Source organism: Meleagris gallopavo, chromosome Z (assembly GCF_905368555.1).
Source record: "Meleagris gallopavo chromosome Z, MGAL_WU_HG_1.1, whole genome shotgun sequence".
Lineage (NCBI taxonomy): Eukaryota > Metazoa > Chordata > Aves > Galliformes > Phasianidae > Meleagris > Meleagris gallopavo.
This window is the reverse complement of record NC_139435.1, coordinates 41272789-41288574: the sequence shown is the minus strand read 5'-3', so window position 1 is coordinate 41288574 and position 15786 is coordinate 41272789. Positions and strand designations below refer to the sequence as shown.

Here is a 15786-nt window from a genome sequence, read left to right as displayed (position 1 = left end):
TGGAAAATAAAGATGAAGTGATAGGTGGTAACCAACATGGAGTCACCAAGGCTTGACAAACTCAGTGACCTTTTATGATGGAGTTACAGGATCGGTGGATAAAGGTAGAACAACTGACATCGTCCACCTGGACTTGTGCAAAGCGTGGATGGTCACACTCAGAGAGTTGCAGACAATGGCTAAGTATCCAAGTAGGTGAGAAGTGGCGTTCCTCAGGAATCAGAATTGGGACTGGTGTTATTTAACAGGTTTGTAGGCTACATGGACAGTGGGATCAAGTGCACCCTTAGCAAGTTTGCAGGTGCTTGGTATAAGCTGAGTGGTGCAGTTGACATGCTAGAAGGATGGGGTGCTATCCAGAGCTTGAGAAGTGGACCCATGTCAACCTCATGAAGTTCAACAAAGCCAAGTCAAGATCCTGCAGCTGGGTCCAGGCAATCTCAAGCACAGATACAGGTTGGATGAGAATGGCTTGAGAGCAGCCCTGAGGAGAAGGATTTGAGGATATCAGTTGATGGGAGAGATTCAACATGAGTTGGCAATGTGCACTTGCAGCCCAGAAGGTAAACTGTATCCTGGGTTGTATCAAGAGAAGTGACCAGCAGATCGAGGGAGGTGATTCTGTCCCTCTGCTCTCATGAGACACCACCTGGAGTACTGTGTCCAGTTCTGGAAGCCGCAGCACAAGAAGGAATGGAGTGGTTGGAGCAGGTCCAGAGGAGGGCCATGAGGACAATCAAAGGGCTGGAGCACCTCCCCTGTGAGGACAGGCTGAGAGAGCTGGGGGTCTTCAAACTGGAGAAGAGAATGCTCTGAGGAGACCTTGTAGAGGCCTTCCAGTACCTGAAAGGGGCCTACAAGAAAGCTGGAGAGGGATTTTTTCTAAGGGCTGGTAACAACAGGATGAGGGTAAATGGTTTTAAACTGGAAGAGGGTAGATTTAGGTTGGATATTAGGAACAAGTTATTTACTGTGAAGGTGGTTTGAGCAGCCTGGTCTTGAGGGATGTATACCTGCCTATAGCAAAGGGGTTGAAATTAGGTGATCTTAAAACCTTCAACTCAAACCATTCTATGATTCTATGATCTTTGTGTATTGCCTTAAAATATTTGAAAATACTGACAAAGAGACAAGAATTTCACCCATGCTACAGCACTTGGTAAAATTACTAAGTTCTCTTTTAGCAAATGCATATTTGAGAATTGATCAGAATCACTTCAGGATATACCCATGTTATTGTCTAGGTAGAGTAAAGAAAAACTGAGCCAGATGTCTTGGCTAGGTAGCCATTTCGCATAGTAGGGAACAAAGTGTACAGAGAAGACTCTTCTGAAAAGTTGTGTGAACGTTAGGCTTACAGAGCTAAGCTTTAGATTCTCACAAGTCGCAAGTGTCTTTGACTAGTAGATCTTATTTAATGAGAAGTCCACTTTCTACAGATAATAAAATCCCAGAAATGACCCATATATGGGCATACTCTTGGACCATGGACATGAAAATATGTTGTCTTGACTTCACAGACCATAGAATCATTTAATGGCTTAGGTTGCAAGGGATCTTAAATATCATTGAGCTCCACCCCCCGCTATGGGCAGGGCAGTCACCCACCATATCAGACTGCCCAGGAGCCCATCCAGCCTGCCCTTGATGTCTCCAGGGTTGGGGCATCCACAGCTTCTCTGTACAGATTGTGCAATGCTGCACTTCAGAAATTTATAAACAAAATATAACTGATAAAAATAATTAAGTTACCTCTCCACAGTGGAAATGTATATTTCGATGGGCCAGTATGAAACTAGCATTCTTTCAAGTGGCTCTCTCATTTCACCGTTTGCTTATTTCTACCTGACTTCCATGGTAGGAATGGAGGAGAAAACTCTTGCTTCAGTTACCTCACCAATATCAACAGGGCATAGATTTCCCTCAGAACTTGAGGAGATCTTCCTGAGAACTGTAAAGAAGGTGAAATCTTAGGTCACAACTGCTCTGAACATGGCTATTTTACACAAAAGTATAGCTTTTCTTACAGGTCACTGGTCTATTTATTAGGGTCTTCACGATTAAGGTCTTTAGTCCCCTTGTTTTCCTAGCTTCTGTTTACAGGCTCTTGTCTCTACACAATTTAATCCTTATCCAAGCTTTGCAGGATGCTTGCTATTATTTGTTCTCAACAATCTGGACAGATGTAGTTGTCACAGATGGGTGTAAAGAGCTAATAAGATGTTTTATAAGGCTTCCAAAAATCCACCAGCATCTCCAAGAAACACCTTTATGATTCTAGTCTAGAATAGGAAGTACTGAATCATCCCCTTCTGAAGAGCATGACACCTATTTAAATCTGTGGCTTTCAGTCCTGCCTGTAATGCCGGGCATGGCTGAATTAGGCCAAAGCTGTGTGCACTGGCAGTAGTAGGTGTTTATTTTCGCAGACCTCTGATGTAGGAAAGGTGTAGATAGAAGAAAGCATATGTGCATGTGAAGATGTGCCCTGCATTTCGTAGTATATGGAATATCTGAGCCTGTGATTTCAGTTTTCCCACTTAAATCTGTACTCTTCCAAATAATGGATAATCTTAACTAGTATAAATAATCACAATTTTTTGGACTCATCTCTTTAGATAATGTGAATATCAAGTTATGGGCAACACAGGAACTCTACGCTGTAACAAGTGGATCATTTACATCCATATTTGTATTTTTCAGATTAACAGAGAAAGGTTGTGTCTAGGCTCAACTGTTGAGTAAGCTTGGTCTAGTGTCTACATTTTTCTGATCAAATAAGCAGTGGAATGTATTGTTTGGTTTTACTGCACAGTTCAGAAGGCCAGAACCAAAAGCAGCAGGATCCAGGAGAGTCTCGGCACCTGGGGCTGTTTTGTAACAAGAGTATTTCGTAGAATCACAGTACACCCCGAGTCGGAGGGAACACACATGGATTATCGAGTCCAGCGCCCGGCCCCACACACGACCGCCCAAAATCCAAGCCCTAGGTCTGAAAGCGGTGACCAAACGCCCTCTGAGCTGCAACAGCCTGGGCCCGTGACCCCCGCGCTGCGACTCCGCAGCCGCCGGCTCGCTCCGTGGCGCTGCGCCAATCCCACAGAAGGACCGGCCGCTGTCGGCCCCGGGGGCGGAGCGGGGGGTGGGAGGAGCGGGGAGCGGGCGGAGGGGCGCGTCCCGCCCTCGGGTGTAGGTGCGGAGCCGGCGGCGGGACCGCGGTGTCTCTTGACCCACGCTGGCAGCATGACGGACCGCTCCGCCTTCGACACCAATGTCATCACCATGACCCGCTTCGTGATGGAGGAGGGCCGGCGGGCGAAAGGCACCGGGGAGTTCACGCAGCTCCTCAACTCGCTCTGCACCGCCGTCAAGGCCATTTCCACTGCCGTGCGCAAGGCCGGCATCGCCAACCTGTGAGTGACACTCCTGCCCCGAGTAGGAGTCGGGGCTGCCGGCTGGGAGCTGCGGGAGGTGGGATGAACGTAAATCATCGGGCTGCGCTGCTGTACCTCTGCTCTTCCCACCTTCCTCTCGGGACTGCGGTAGCATCTCGGACAGCATCTCCTTCCAGGAGCAGTGAGCTGTATTACTTGCTTCTTGGTCCCTTTAGCAGACGCTGCTGCTGATGGACCCTCACGCAGATCTTCATCAACCAGGTGTGGGTGTTTTGAACCAGAAAACCAAAGGAGCCGGCTGAAAGGCAAAGTGTATTCAGTTGGGTTATTGCTCACTGGAGTTAATAACTTAGTATCAGTGCACTGCTTGGTGCTATGTGGTGCTTCATCAAGCTCTGTTAGTTTTTTTTTTTTTTTTTTTTTTTTTTTTTTCCACATCATTTTGTAGCGTTGTAAATTTGTGAGGATCTGAAGTCTTCCTCAGGAGCAGGCTGTGGCAGCCAGCAGAACTGACACCAAGGAGCATTGCTCCAGGAGCATCAAGAGGAAATCAGACCTCACAAGGTGTTAAAACAAAAGTAAAACTATTGTAGATAACTACCCAGTGATATAAATCACTGTATTGTTGATGTAAACTGCTTCATTACTTAATGAAAGATGTAGCAGTACCGTGCTATGTACACACTATGTAGTGGAAAACATATTATGGGTGAAGGCAATACAGAGTAGTATTTATTACAAAATGTATTTTTACTATTAGAGAGTTGAAAAGTTTAGTGAAGTTAACAAAATAAAAGCAACTCCAGGAGATAATAAGGATATTCCACTTGTTGCATTTTTGAAGTATTTTGCTCTCTTGACTTCTACTTTTATATGATTGCCATCACTTTCTCATTGTTACATTCTAGCTCTTTCCAGCACCTGCTCTTCTGACCACTGAGGACCAGGGATTCCCACCTCCACTCTTGTTTGCTATGGCTAATGTACCATTCCTCATGTCTCCCTTTGCTGCTGTGCTGAGCTGCCACAGGCTCCATGTCAGTGCACTGCATCCCACACAGGCTGCATGCTGGGCACATCCCCTCCCAGCCCCAGCACTTTGGGTCTGGGGTCTGTAGCTGTTGGGCACATGTGGAGCATACTCCCTACCTTCCTCTCCAAAGTTAGAGTTGGAGGTACAACACTGTCTAGAAATGCTTTCACTCTTGCAGAAAAAATGTTCAAGGTGCCATAGCAGAAACAGAGGCAAACAGACATACGGAGAGTCATGGCAGGTCTCCTGCATGTAGCACACTGCTGCTTTCCTAAGTTCAGCATTATTGCAAAAGACCTGAATACTAGTATTCGGATTGATCAGTGTATCATGGCTGAAGTACGTTAGAGAAATCTCAGTGTGTGCAGAGCTGGGTCTTGTTTTTCTCTGCTGAGAGCTGAACTTCCTGGTCTCTCTTCTGGACGCTTTCAACATCGCCTATCACAAGGTCTGCCGGTACTTCCTGATGCCAGACAGAGTAGTTCTGATTAGCTGGCAAGGCTTTATTTGTGTTTTGTGCTTATGTTTCTCAGTTTTATTCTCAAAGACATGTTTATAGCTTAAAGTGAAAAGCTGAAAGCACTGAACCGTAAAATTGTTGATTTATGTGTGAGCAAAGTATTTGTTTTGGAATTTGTACATGGAACTGCTAATCAAGAGCAAACTATGCTGAGAAGTTACAATGTAACTAGCATGGTCACATTCACTTCTTAAGTATACAGTTTCTAGCACAATCTTAGCTTTTATAGTAAACAGCTGTGACTGGAGATCGAATGAAAGGGACAATGTTTGGGCCTTATAGTTTATATGAAGTAATACAGTTTTGTAATTCAGCCTCCACAGCTTGCTCTAGCTGTATGTGTCTATAACTCTGGGACTATGATTCCTTATTTTATGTACCCCACCTTCAGTGTCTTCTAGATTTTTCATGACACAGGTAATGCTTGCAGGTGTCAGCAAGGATCCATTGGACGGCAAATAAAAAACAGGTGCAAAAACCAGAGAGATCACCCGTTAGTACTGTTTCCTCTTCACTGTTGTTCAAGCATAGACTTGTCAGAAATGGGCTGCTTTGGAAGCTGCAGTGCCCTCCTCTGACTAGTCGCTCTCTCCTTGCCTTACTTTAGGTATGGGATTGCTGGTTCTACCAATGTGACAGGAGATCAGGTGAAGAAGCTGGACATCCTTTCCAATGATTTGGTGATTAACATGCTCAAGTCATCTTTCAGCACATGCGTTATTGTGTCAGAAGAAAACAAGGATGCTGTAATAGTGGAAGCTGACAGAAGGGTTGGTAGTATTAAAAATTCTCAGTACTCTATTTGGGATCAGTCTTTATAATTGTATCTTTTCATATGTGGGAAATTGAAACTGAGCTAAAAATTTCAGAGAACATGTCCATTTCCATAGGCACACAAAATCAGTTTTCAGTTAGATTGTTCTGTAGCTGCCTGTGTTTTCCTGTCCCTGTGTTTGTCCTGTCTGCTATTTCTGTTCCCAAGACTGGATTTTTAAATTTGTTTCTCTGTTTCTCTCCACCTTCTTTCATGCCTACTTTTTCTTAATTGCAGAGGAAGTGTTTTTCATGTTTCTTTCTCCTGATTTCTGGAGCTGCACTCTGAATCCATCCAGCACTTTTCTAAAGGAATTGTATGAGTAAAGCACTGAGTACCTATTTGTTGAAGATCAGATCTTCAGTTCTCCAGTTCAGGCAAATTCTCCCAGAAGGCATGAAAATAAGATTTTACAGTGACACAAAAAATCATTCTGACTTTTTGATCTTAATTATATTTCCTAGTCTGCATATACTTCTTGAATGATCATAGTTCCTTTTTGCTGGCTAATATTCTGGTGTGTAAAAAAAACATCTGAGTAAAAAGTATAGAGAAAACAAACAGCAAACATAATCCAGGAAGTATTACATTTGTTTTGTCAAAGCAATTGTCTCTTTCTTTGATGAGAATCCCTCAGAATGGATCGTGTTGGCATTGGATAAATTTTAGATCTTCTTTAGATCTGAATAAATGTGATTACAGATCCTCACAGCTCATTGAGGGAAGGCTTGATGCTAATGCTTCTTTTTAAACAAAATGTGAGTTAATATGGCACTTTTCTCAGAATTCCTACCCATATGAAAGCAGAGTATAGCATTCCTGGGTTTAAAAAGTTTTCTGGTTTTCACAGTTGAATTGAATGAAAAGCAGACATGCAAACACATGTGATTATTAGTGACTGCGGACAGGATAAGGGAAAAATGAGCTACATAAAAAGCACAGCTGTTTTCCCTGTACTGGCAGTTTTCTTTTTCTGCAAGAATTCTTAATACAGCCATAGGCAGAAACCACTCCTTTCTGGGGGGACGAGCACCCAGCCCACAGGGCAAAACCAGGAACTGTCTGCAATAATTTCTGAGTTTCTGTCCATTTCTGAGCAGAGGGCTTTGTTACACTCTTTAAAGTGGAATATGCAGTAAAGTGCATAATTTCTGAATGTCAGGTGTCATTTAATCTCTCTAATTTTAGCTCTTAATAATAATAATAAAAAAGATATTCTTGTCTTTTTCCCTAAAATTCAGCATGCAGTCTCATTAGAGGTGAGAAAATGTAGGCTAAATAATAGACATTAGAGGATGTCTATCAAAATGGATCAGCATCAGCATTAGCTTGATATATGAAACTAAAATGATTACTTAATTATTTAAATTAAAACAAAACAAACAAACAAACAAAAAACAAAACAAACAAAAAAAAAAAAACATCACCAGCTTTGGTGTTTCATTATCTGTTACTTACTTTAAGGATTCCTCAGATTCTACTGTGGCACAAATCACAGTTGTAATTAAGAATGAAATGCAAGTCAGATTTCTTTCAATTATGGAATTCTGTTCCTTCATAATCTACAAGAGCATTTTAATTTATATTGATTTTGAAGCGTACGTTTATCTACTGAATACTTTTATTTGTAGGAGGTACAATAATAATACATATTATATTATATTACAACAATAAGCAAATGTTACTATTTTATGTCACACACTTTATATTTTTAGGGTAAATACATAGTCTGCATAGACCCTCTGGATGGATCATCTAACATTGACTGTCTTGTTTCCATTGGGACCATCTTTGGCATCTATAGAAAGGTAAAATGCTTTCTTATAGGATGGGAAAAAATATTATTGTGCACCTTTGAATGAAATAGAATTGCATACAAAAATTTAATAAAATCTAACTAAACTTACTTGTGAGAGACTTTCCAGGACTGACTGTAAGTTAAGTCTGCTGTTTCAGATGCTTGTATAAAAGATTTGCATCACTGTATTAGGAGATGGACATTAGAAGAATATGGAAGCCTTGCTGATATTTAATTAGTCAGCTAGAGGAGTCACCCCTTACGAACATAGCTGGTATTAGATTTATAAATAATTTTCTTAAGACAAAATACCATGTGATTGTTATCTACATGGGAAATGCGCTTTCAGGTTTTCTTCTTCTCTGTACTAATAGTTATGTTAGCCTGAGGACAGGCTTCAAATGTAAATCAGAGCTGAAATATGGCATGTGCATTTCAGTGTCTAATTCTCTCTGAAAGGCAGAAACCTTGTCTGAAAAGCCTGAAATACTGGACTTACATGTCACAAGATGGGGGAAATAGTAAGTCAGATAAAAACACACCCAACTGTCTGTTTTAATCATCTTTTGTACGTTCTCACATCCCTTAAAGTAACTATTTCCCAATTCATTTTTCGATGAAGCAAAGGAAAATAAAACAACTCTAGACATTTTGCTCAGCTGTAAACTCCATGAGTCATTTTTCATTGCTTGCTTTTCAATTATGCCTTGGAGTTTTGCTTCCAGTTATGTTCATCACCACCTACAAGGAGGTGCGCAGCTCTATATTATCACCTTAATCCTTTCCTGTTTCCTGCATTCCAACAAGACTTATATAAGAGCATTTCTAGATGAATGTGTTTGTCTCTTCCATATAATTTGTTCATTATACGTAATGCATACAATAATAAAACACATCTACTAGGAATCCTAATTGTAAGCCATGCAAGAATTTGTGCTTGGATATGCAGCAGATGATTCCTATCTCAGAGTTCAGTTATATTATATACCAGATTTAAAAAATGAAGTAATTCTTTGTGCTTCTTATTCTAGGTATCCCCTGATGAACCTACTGGGAAAGATGCTTTACAGCCAGGGCGTAATCTTGTGGCTGCGGGTTATGCTCTCTATGGGAGTGCCACAATGCTGGTACTGGCTACTTCTGCTGGAGGTGTCAACTGTTTTATGCTTGATCCGGTGAGAATGTCTTCTGTTTATTTGTTTGTTAGGGATGACAAGATACTGTCTGTAAGACTCATTTGTTCATCAGAAAGGTCAAAGGAGCAATTTTCAAATTAAAGCTGATGTGGAAAAATGAAGTACATTCTGTAACCTGTCAAAACTAAGATCAAGAGATTTTTGCACTCTGCCTGCCTGCTACAGTCAGCAATTCAGCAATGGGAAGACAGTCAAATCAGTGAAGCAGATGTGCAGTGTGTGTCAAATAATGTGGCATTTAAAACAAGGTATTTTCTGCAATGCAGAAGGCAGCTGAGTATTTTTTATGCCTTTTTTTTCTTAATGCTAGGGTCTTAGTAAACTGTTGAAGCAGAGATTCTTAACTTTCTTCTATATTTTCAGATCTCACCATGATGAGTAAAAGAGTAAGTGATGTGTGTGAATGTATTAGACATTGTAGAACATACTGATGTGTAAGTTTTAAAATCAAAGGCATATTGACCACGGCAGAAAGTTGTTTGCTATAATAACCCATATTTGTGTTATCAGTTAACCAGAACGTGGCACCTGCCTGCATTAAGGTTTTAGAACCTGCAGCTGTCAAGAGGCAGGAAATATAATGTGGTGCTCCCTGTAAAATAAAAGCTTAATTAGCTGCATGTGTTTTTGTTTATATTCAGATAGGAGACAGCTTTGAGCATGTATGAATGTTATTTTGTTTGCTTTAACTAACACAGACATTTACACCATTGAAAACTAAACAGCCCAGCCCTTGGCTACAGAGATCAAATCTCTTGGCTTCAGTCTTCTAGTGAGCCCAAGCTAGGACAAACTAGAGTGTATTAATATCTATTTGGAAACATTTGCATATTGCTTCATCTGGCACTCTCAGTTTCTGAACTCTTCATAGCTATTCCTTTGTTATGGGTTTAGCAAAAGTATGGAGAGCTAAATGAATTTACAGGCAACAGCATTATTTTTTTTATATAGAAAACTGAGAGAAAGCTGGAAATGGTAGTATAAAGAAGCTTGCATGACCCCATGATTCCTGCTCTAAGCTGTATCTAAATAGCAAATACCACCTTTTTCACAGATATTGAATCATTAAAGAAAGTAGCAGCTCTAGTGATTATTTCCTAAGCTGTGTATATGATTGGCTTTCACTTTATAAATAAATGAGAAAACAACATTGACATGTTATTTTTCTTTCTTATTTTTAGGCAATTGGAGAATTCATTTTGGTTGATAGGGATGTGAAAATCAAAAAGAAGGGGAGTATCTACAGTCTCAATGAAGGCTATGCCAAATACTTTGATTCTGCAGTCACTGAATATCTCAGGAAGAAGAAATTTCCTGAGGTAAAAAATGCAGTTTCAGAGAAGCTTTCTGACCATGAGTTACACTTAGCAATTCCTGCCTTAACATCAGTTACTGCCTCATGTATGATGTTCCAGAGCTTGCTTGTTTTCTTTTTTTAAAATCTATTTAAAATGTATCTGTGTGTGTAGGACTGCTAGTTAGAGCAGCTGACCTTCAGTATTATACTCCATCTCTGCTTTTCCTTCCTTTTCTTCTTTATTTTCTGATTTTGGCCAGGGGTCTGAGTAACTGTTCTTGGGTTAAAACTGGGCATTCAGTGGTAAAGTAGAGAGGAAGTGTCATCTGATGATGAAGAAACATTTTCTACAGGCATTTTAGGTTGCTGCTGCCCCACTGCAGCATCTGATTAGATGTAGAAGCTGAGTGGGGGTGTTGACCTTGTGCTCAGTGATAACATGGGCTGTGTCCCCAGGAGCCTCTCATGTGAAAAGTTCATGTTCTTTCAAGGTCTGCTTTGTGATCATGCAGCTTCCTGGTATCGGAAGGCCTGAAGCTCTGAGGAATACCCACAGAAACATATCCATTCTTACACTTTCCTTCTGTCCTCACTGCAGTTATTAGGTGAATAACAGTGTCAACATGTAGTACTGTTCATCTCCATTCTTGTACGAAGACTGTACTTATTCTGGTGACTTGTAGGTTTAAGGTGCTGTTTATTAAGATACGAAAATGATACTGAAAGATGCTATCTGCAGTGTATTGAGGAACAAATTTTAGTAGTCAAATGTTAACTTTCTGTTAACAAAAGAGCTGTAAAAACTGAAGCAAAAGGATAAAAAGAATTACTAACAATTACTTCTTTTGCTTTTTTTTTTTCCTCCTCATTACAATAGAATAAAAACCTAACATCAGTTTCCACCACTGGATCTTTTTGCTACTAGAAATGTAGTGTTTTCCAAGGGTTAGAGCACTGTTGGAGAGCTGGGCAGCATTTTCTGCTGTTGGCACCACCACTCATCCATTCTGAGATCTTCCATCTGTTCTTTTCCTTGCACTTTCCCAATTAGAAAATGAGGAAGAAACTGAATTTTTATCCTAAAGTACTATGAACTGCAGCATGGAGGAGGTAGATGTTACAACCACTAAGATTAAAAAAAAAAAAAACAAACTAACCTGATGTACTCAAAAGTTACGTTTATTTGAATGTCTTTCTATAGGATGGCAGTTCACCATATGGTGGAAGGTACATAGGATCTATGGTGGCTGATGTACATCGCACGCTGGTGTATGGAGGAATTTTTCTGTATCCTGCTAACTCCAAAAGTCCTAAAGGGAAGGTAAATCTGCATAAGTCCAATTACAGAAGAAGTTGCATTACGCAGATATTTTACTGTCACAGATGAGTATTTTGATTCCAGAATGTAATTCTTACAACTACTTGGAAGCTTGTATCTCTGATATGCACATATGACCCACTCTTTGCACGCTATCACAGGAGACAGCAACCTATTGTCAGACACCAATTTAGGGCTGCTTCTAGCCTTGTCAACTGTACTGATTTTTTTCGTTATATTCACATGAGTATAGATCATGGATCATCAGCAGGAACACACTTGGGAATGTTTGTTTAAGCAGTCTTCTCCATACCATCTCTGCACAAACCATGGTGTCCCCAGTTAAGCAGAAAAATTACAAAACAAAATAAAGGGTTCACACTATGCTGAGATTCCGATTACAATCTGAGATATCAGAAGCTTAAATGTAATGCGCTCCTTAAGAGAAGCTCTGCTGAACAGGAAAACCTCTGCATTTTTTTCTTAATGGTGCTGCCTCATGTGGAGGAACCATGCTTGGCTGCTTCTGCAGGGTAACAGACAGTCCCTTGTGGAAAAGCACGCTCTTAGGGGCTGACAGGGCAACTATTTGTTCAGCAAAGACCTTTCATCTGTTTTGTAACTGTCCATAAATTATTGCTTCAGGTTGCAGATAAGATTCAGTTACTCATTAGAGAAACCTAATGGCATACTCAGGGCCACTGTTTTTCTTACTATACGATCTGCTGCCTTGTTAAAGGCTGTGTCTTACATATGAGCTTTATCTCTGTTGTAAAGAGCACAATGCAAACATGAACTATGGAGAAAGCACTCAAACTGAGCAAATCCAGCATTCTTCCTGCTTTGTTTACAGTAAAAATACATACAATTCTGGAGTCAAGTTTGTATTAAGTATGGAGTACTACAAGTGTTGATTGGCTTTAAATCAATTGCCGGAGAGTTATGTGATTGTGAGCATTGCCTGGATTGACCACTGTCATTTTGATTTTTTGCCTTACAGCTGAGACTGCTCTATGAATGCAATCCCATGGCTTTTGTTATTGAGAAAGCTGGGGGAATAGCAACAACAGGGCATCAGTCAATACTAGATATAGTGCCTGAGGATATCCACCAAAGAGTGCCTGTTGTCTTGGGATCTCCTGATGATGTGAAGGAGTACCTGGAAATTGTCAAAAAACATGCAGCTAAATGAAGAAGGCCTGCTGCAGTCACTATGCAGATGGGAAGGAATGCCTTAAAGCTAAACCAAAGAACATATTGCAAGTCCGAACTGTCAGGCCTTTGTAACAAGAAAGGGGATAAGTCACATTTTCGTAAGCTTTTTTTTTAAAATGCGGTTGTACTGTAAAACAAAAGGCATTAAAAGATTGTATTAAAGGAAGCATTGAAAGAAAACAAGGGGAAAATGTTTGGTTTTTTTTATTTATCTTTTTTAATTACACGGAATCTCTGATACTACAAGAAAAGATTGTGCTATGTTCACTGATACCTAACTTTCTCAAAAAAACAATATTGTCACCAGAATGTCTTATTCTGTCCTCTACTAAAGATCAGCCTCTTACAGTGAGTAACCCTTCCTTGACCAGTCCATAGTTCTTTGATGAAAATATAAAGGCTAACATGGATGATTTCACACGTTTCTAGGCTCTACAAGTTATTTAGTGTACTTCAGTATGGACTTATCCTAACCAAGAGTTAACATTTGTGAAATATGCACATTAATATACGGTAACTCTGACACATCCTGTTAATACTGCCAGCTAGTTTTCCGTCAGATCCAGGTATATAAGTATGGGAAATGGAAAATGAGATATCTTGGAGGAGGATTTTTGAATTTCAGGAAACAGCATGTGCAGCTTGGTACCATTCTGCTCTGATGGTATGGCCATCATCTTCAGAAATTAATCTGGTTGAAAAAGAGCATCTCTTTTACTAGCAATCCTCACCTGGTGTTCTTTGCGTTATTTTGAGAACATGCACTCCCACAGAAGGAAAGAATTGTGCTGTGTAAGCAGAAATAAATTGTGAGGATTCCCACAAAGCATGTCGGCATTTAATGTGCTGATTCAGAGCATGCTGCTGGGAACACAACCTTAGTGCTTAGGAGCTAGATGGACTGTCCAGCTGTTCAGGACTGCAAATGCCATATAGGGTCTGGACAGTCCTGACCATCCCCTCTTAGCTCTCGCTCTGCCTGTGTTCCAGCATTCCACATTGTGAAGACGTGCCTGGTCCTGAGCAGCGCCTAGCCCTCCACAGGCCGTGTCGCGGTCTGGAAAACAAGGAGGCAGTCAGGTGGGAGAGGACTCAGGCCCATGTGGCCAGGCAAATGGGACAGCTGGACTACTGTCTGCCTAGTCACTCCCGTATCCCAGCCTTTTCACCAAAGGCTGTCTTGCTCATGCTAGGCCCAGTGCTGCTCCCTCTGCCTGCTCAGGTTGGACACCAGCCACTGGGGTGTAGCCACACTCTCACTTTTATAAAAGAGATAAAATATAGTTTTTGCATCTGTTTTATCTGTGTTTTTGAAAGGAAGAGGGATGCATGGAAGTGCTGGGTGTGGGTGGAGATGTCATTTCCATCCTGAAGCACTTCTGGGGGAGCTGCTTGGCTCTTTCTCCTGCATTTCCCTGTTTACTGGCTCTAGCGTGTACCCCTTAGCACTATGAGGGCTCTTGCTCACCAAACAGCCATAGCAGGCATGGTGCTAGGAAGGACTTCACTGATGTTCTGGATGCTGTTCCTAGAGCAAAGCATGTGACTGTTTCTGCAGTGCATAATTTATTTAGACCCTTAAGGTTTTAATTCAATTTGTTCTCAGAGCCATAACTGGATACTTTCATTTATTTCATTAATTGGACACTAATAAGAAGAGAGCTGGGAGCCCTTACAGTTTTTGGGTTTTTTTCTCACTTTCCACACATCAGTCTGGACTACAGTGCCTCACCAACCCATTGCCCAACTTTTAAGATAGACAGCACCTATTTCAATCAGCTATAGTAACTCCTCAGCTGTATTCCACCCTCAGCCCCTTCAAGAATCCTTGGGCTGCATACATCTATTTTTAAGACAACTTACTGGCAAGAGGGAAAGGTTATAGAAAGAAAAGCAATACTGCCTGTGTTTACCAGGACATTTTCCAGTGTTTTGTGTTTGTTTTTTTTTTTCCCTGTGGGCTGACATTTTATAGTGAGTGTTTTGTAGTGAGTTGTTTCTTTCTTCCTGCCTGTAATACATGTACCCATGACAGGAAGAGCTCCCACGCAGCCACTTTCAGGGAGAACTCCTCCATCAGCTCATTCAGAGTTCCTTTGCAGGGCTATACTGGTGTATGAGAGCTGTGCAGAAGGGCTTACTTTGACAGGGCATCCATCTTCAGCTCCTGCACTACCTCTGGCCCTGCTCAGATGCTGAACTGTGGCATTTGGTGAAAGGTCACCAGCTCTAATTTCAGGCAGCACCATCCAAGCAACTAACATTTATGAGCAGTTAGAAGAGGTGTCACCTTTACGGTGCAGGGATAGCCTATACACCAATGGCAGTGGGAATCAGCTTCAAGAACTCTTGTGTAATCACTGTATTAGGAGGCAGATCTGCAGATCCATCAAATTAAGTTGCTTTATTTTTAGTATCCTTTCTGTCCTATTACAATCCACTTTATTGACTGGTTTATAGTTATCACACATTTTAAAAACAATCTTATTTATTTCTCTTCCACCTATTAAATAATAGTATTTCATATAGCTTAACAGTAGGGCTTTTTATCATTTAGAGGATTCTTACATTCTTACATAAGTACGTCTTACTGAAGAAGTGTTGTTCAAGCTGTACCTTAAGGTGTTCTAAGCTTACTAAGAACAATCCACAGCTGTAGAAAGCATTTGAGAAGTTTTCAGTTAAAAAAAAAAAAAAAAAAGAACTAAAGAGGGAAACAGTGACCTTTGAACACTCTTTGAACTGCTAACTCCAAAACAAACTTTAGAAGTGGTTCTGAACTTTGTCTTTTTGACCAGTATGCAAGAATCAATAGCAAAGAAGGTCTACACGTGATGTTTTTGACAAATGTTAGAAGCCATAGTACACAGACGCCCACACCGTCGACGAATTTTATTTGCTAAGTTGATGAGGTACCACAGTGCTACACAGGAAAGAGATTTTGCATTAAGAGCATTTTAGTACTCCTCATGCTGAGAACCATTACGATGATGAAATAACTTGCAGAATGTAATGGTTGTATTTTAAACCAGCAGATTTGTTTACACGCCTAATGTGAATCTTTCCCTTCTTTTATTCATATCTTCACCACGATCTAACCCACAGCTCTGTAAATATATCTTTTTTTAGTTTTGCTCAAAGTCTCTTGAAAGAAAGAAAGGCTCCTGTCCTGGCAAAAGGTGTTCTGGAATATACCCTTT

At 40.7% G+C, this 15786-nt stretch overlaps 1 protein-coding gene across 1 annotated transcript; it reads left to right on the top strand.

Annotated features, from left to right (window-relative positions):
* Nucleotides 1-3174: 3174 nt before the first annotated feature.
* LOC100546989 (fructose-1,6-bisphosphatase 1) lies at nt 3175-12769 on the top strand. Its single transcript, XM_019610552.3, has 7 exons — nt 3175-3413; nt 5556-5718; nt 7478-7570; nt 8592-8735; nt 9938-10075; nt 11255-11374; nt 12372-12769. The coding sequence occupies exons 1-7, from the start codon at nt 3244-3246 to the stop codon at nt 12561-12563; spliced, it is 1020 nt and encodes a 339-aa protein (XP_019466097.3). The 5' UTR covers nt 3175-3243; the 3' UTR covers nt 12564-12769.
* Nucleotides 12770-15786: the final 3017 nt, after the last annotated feature.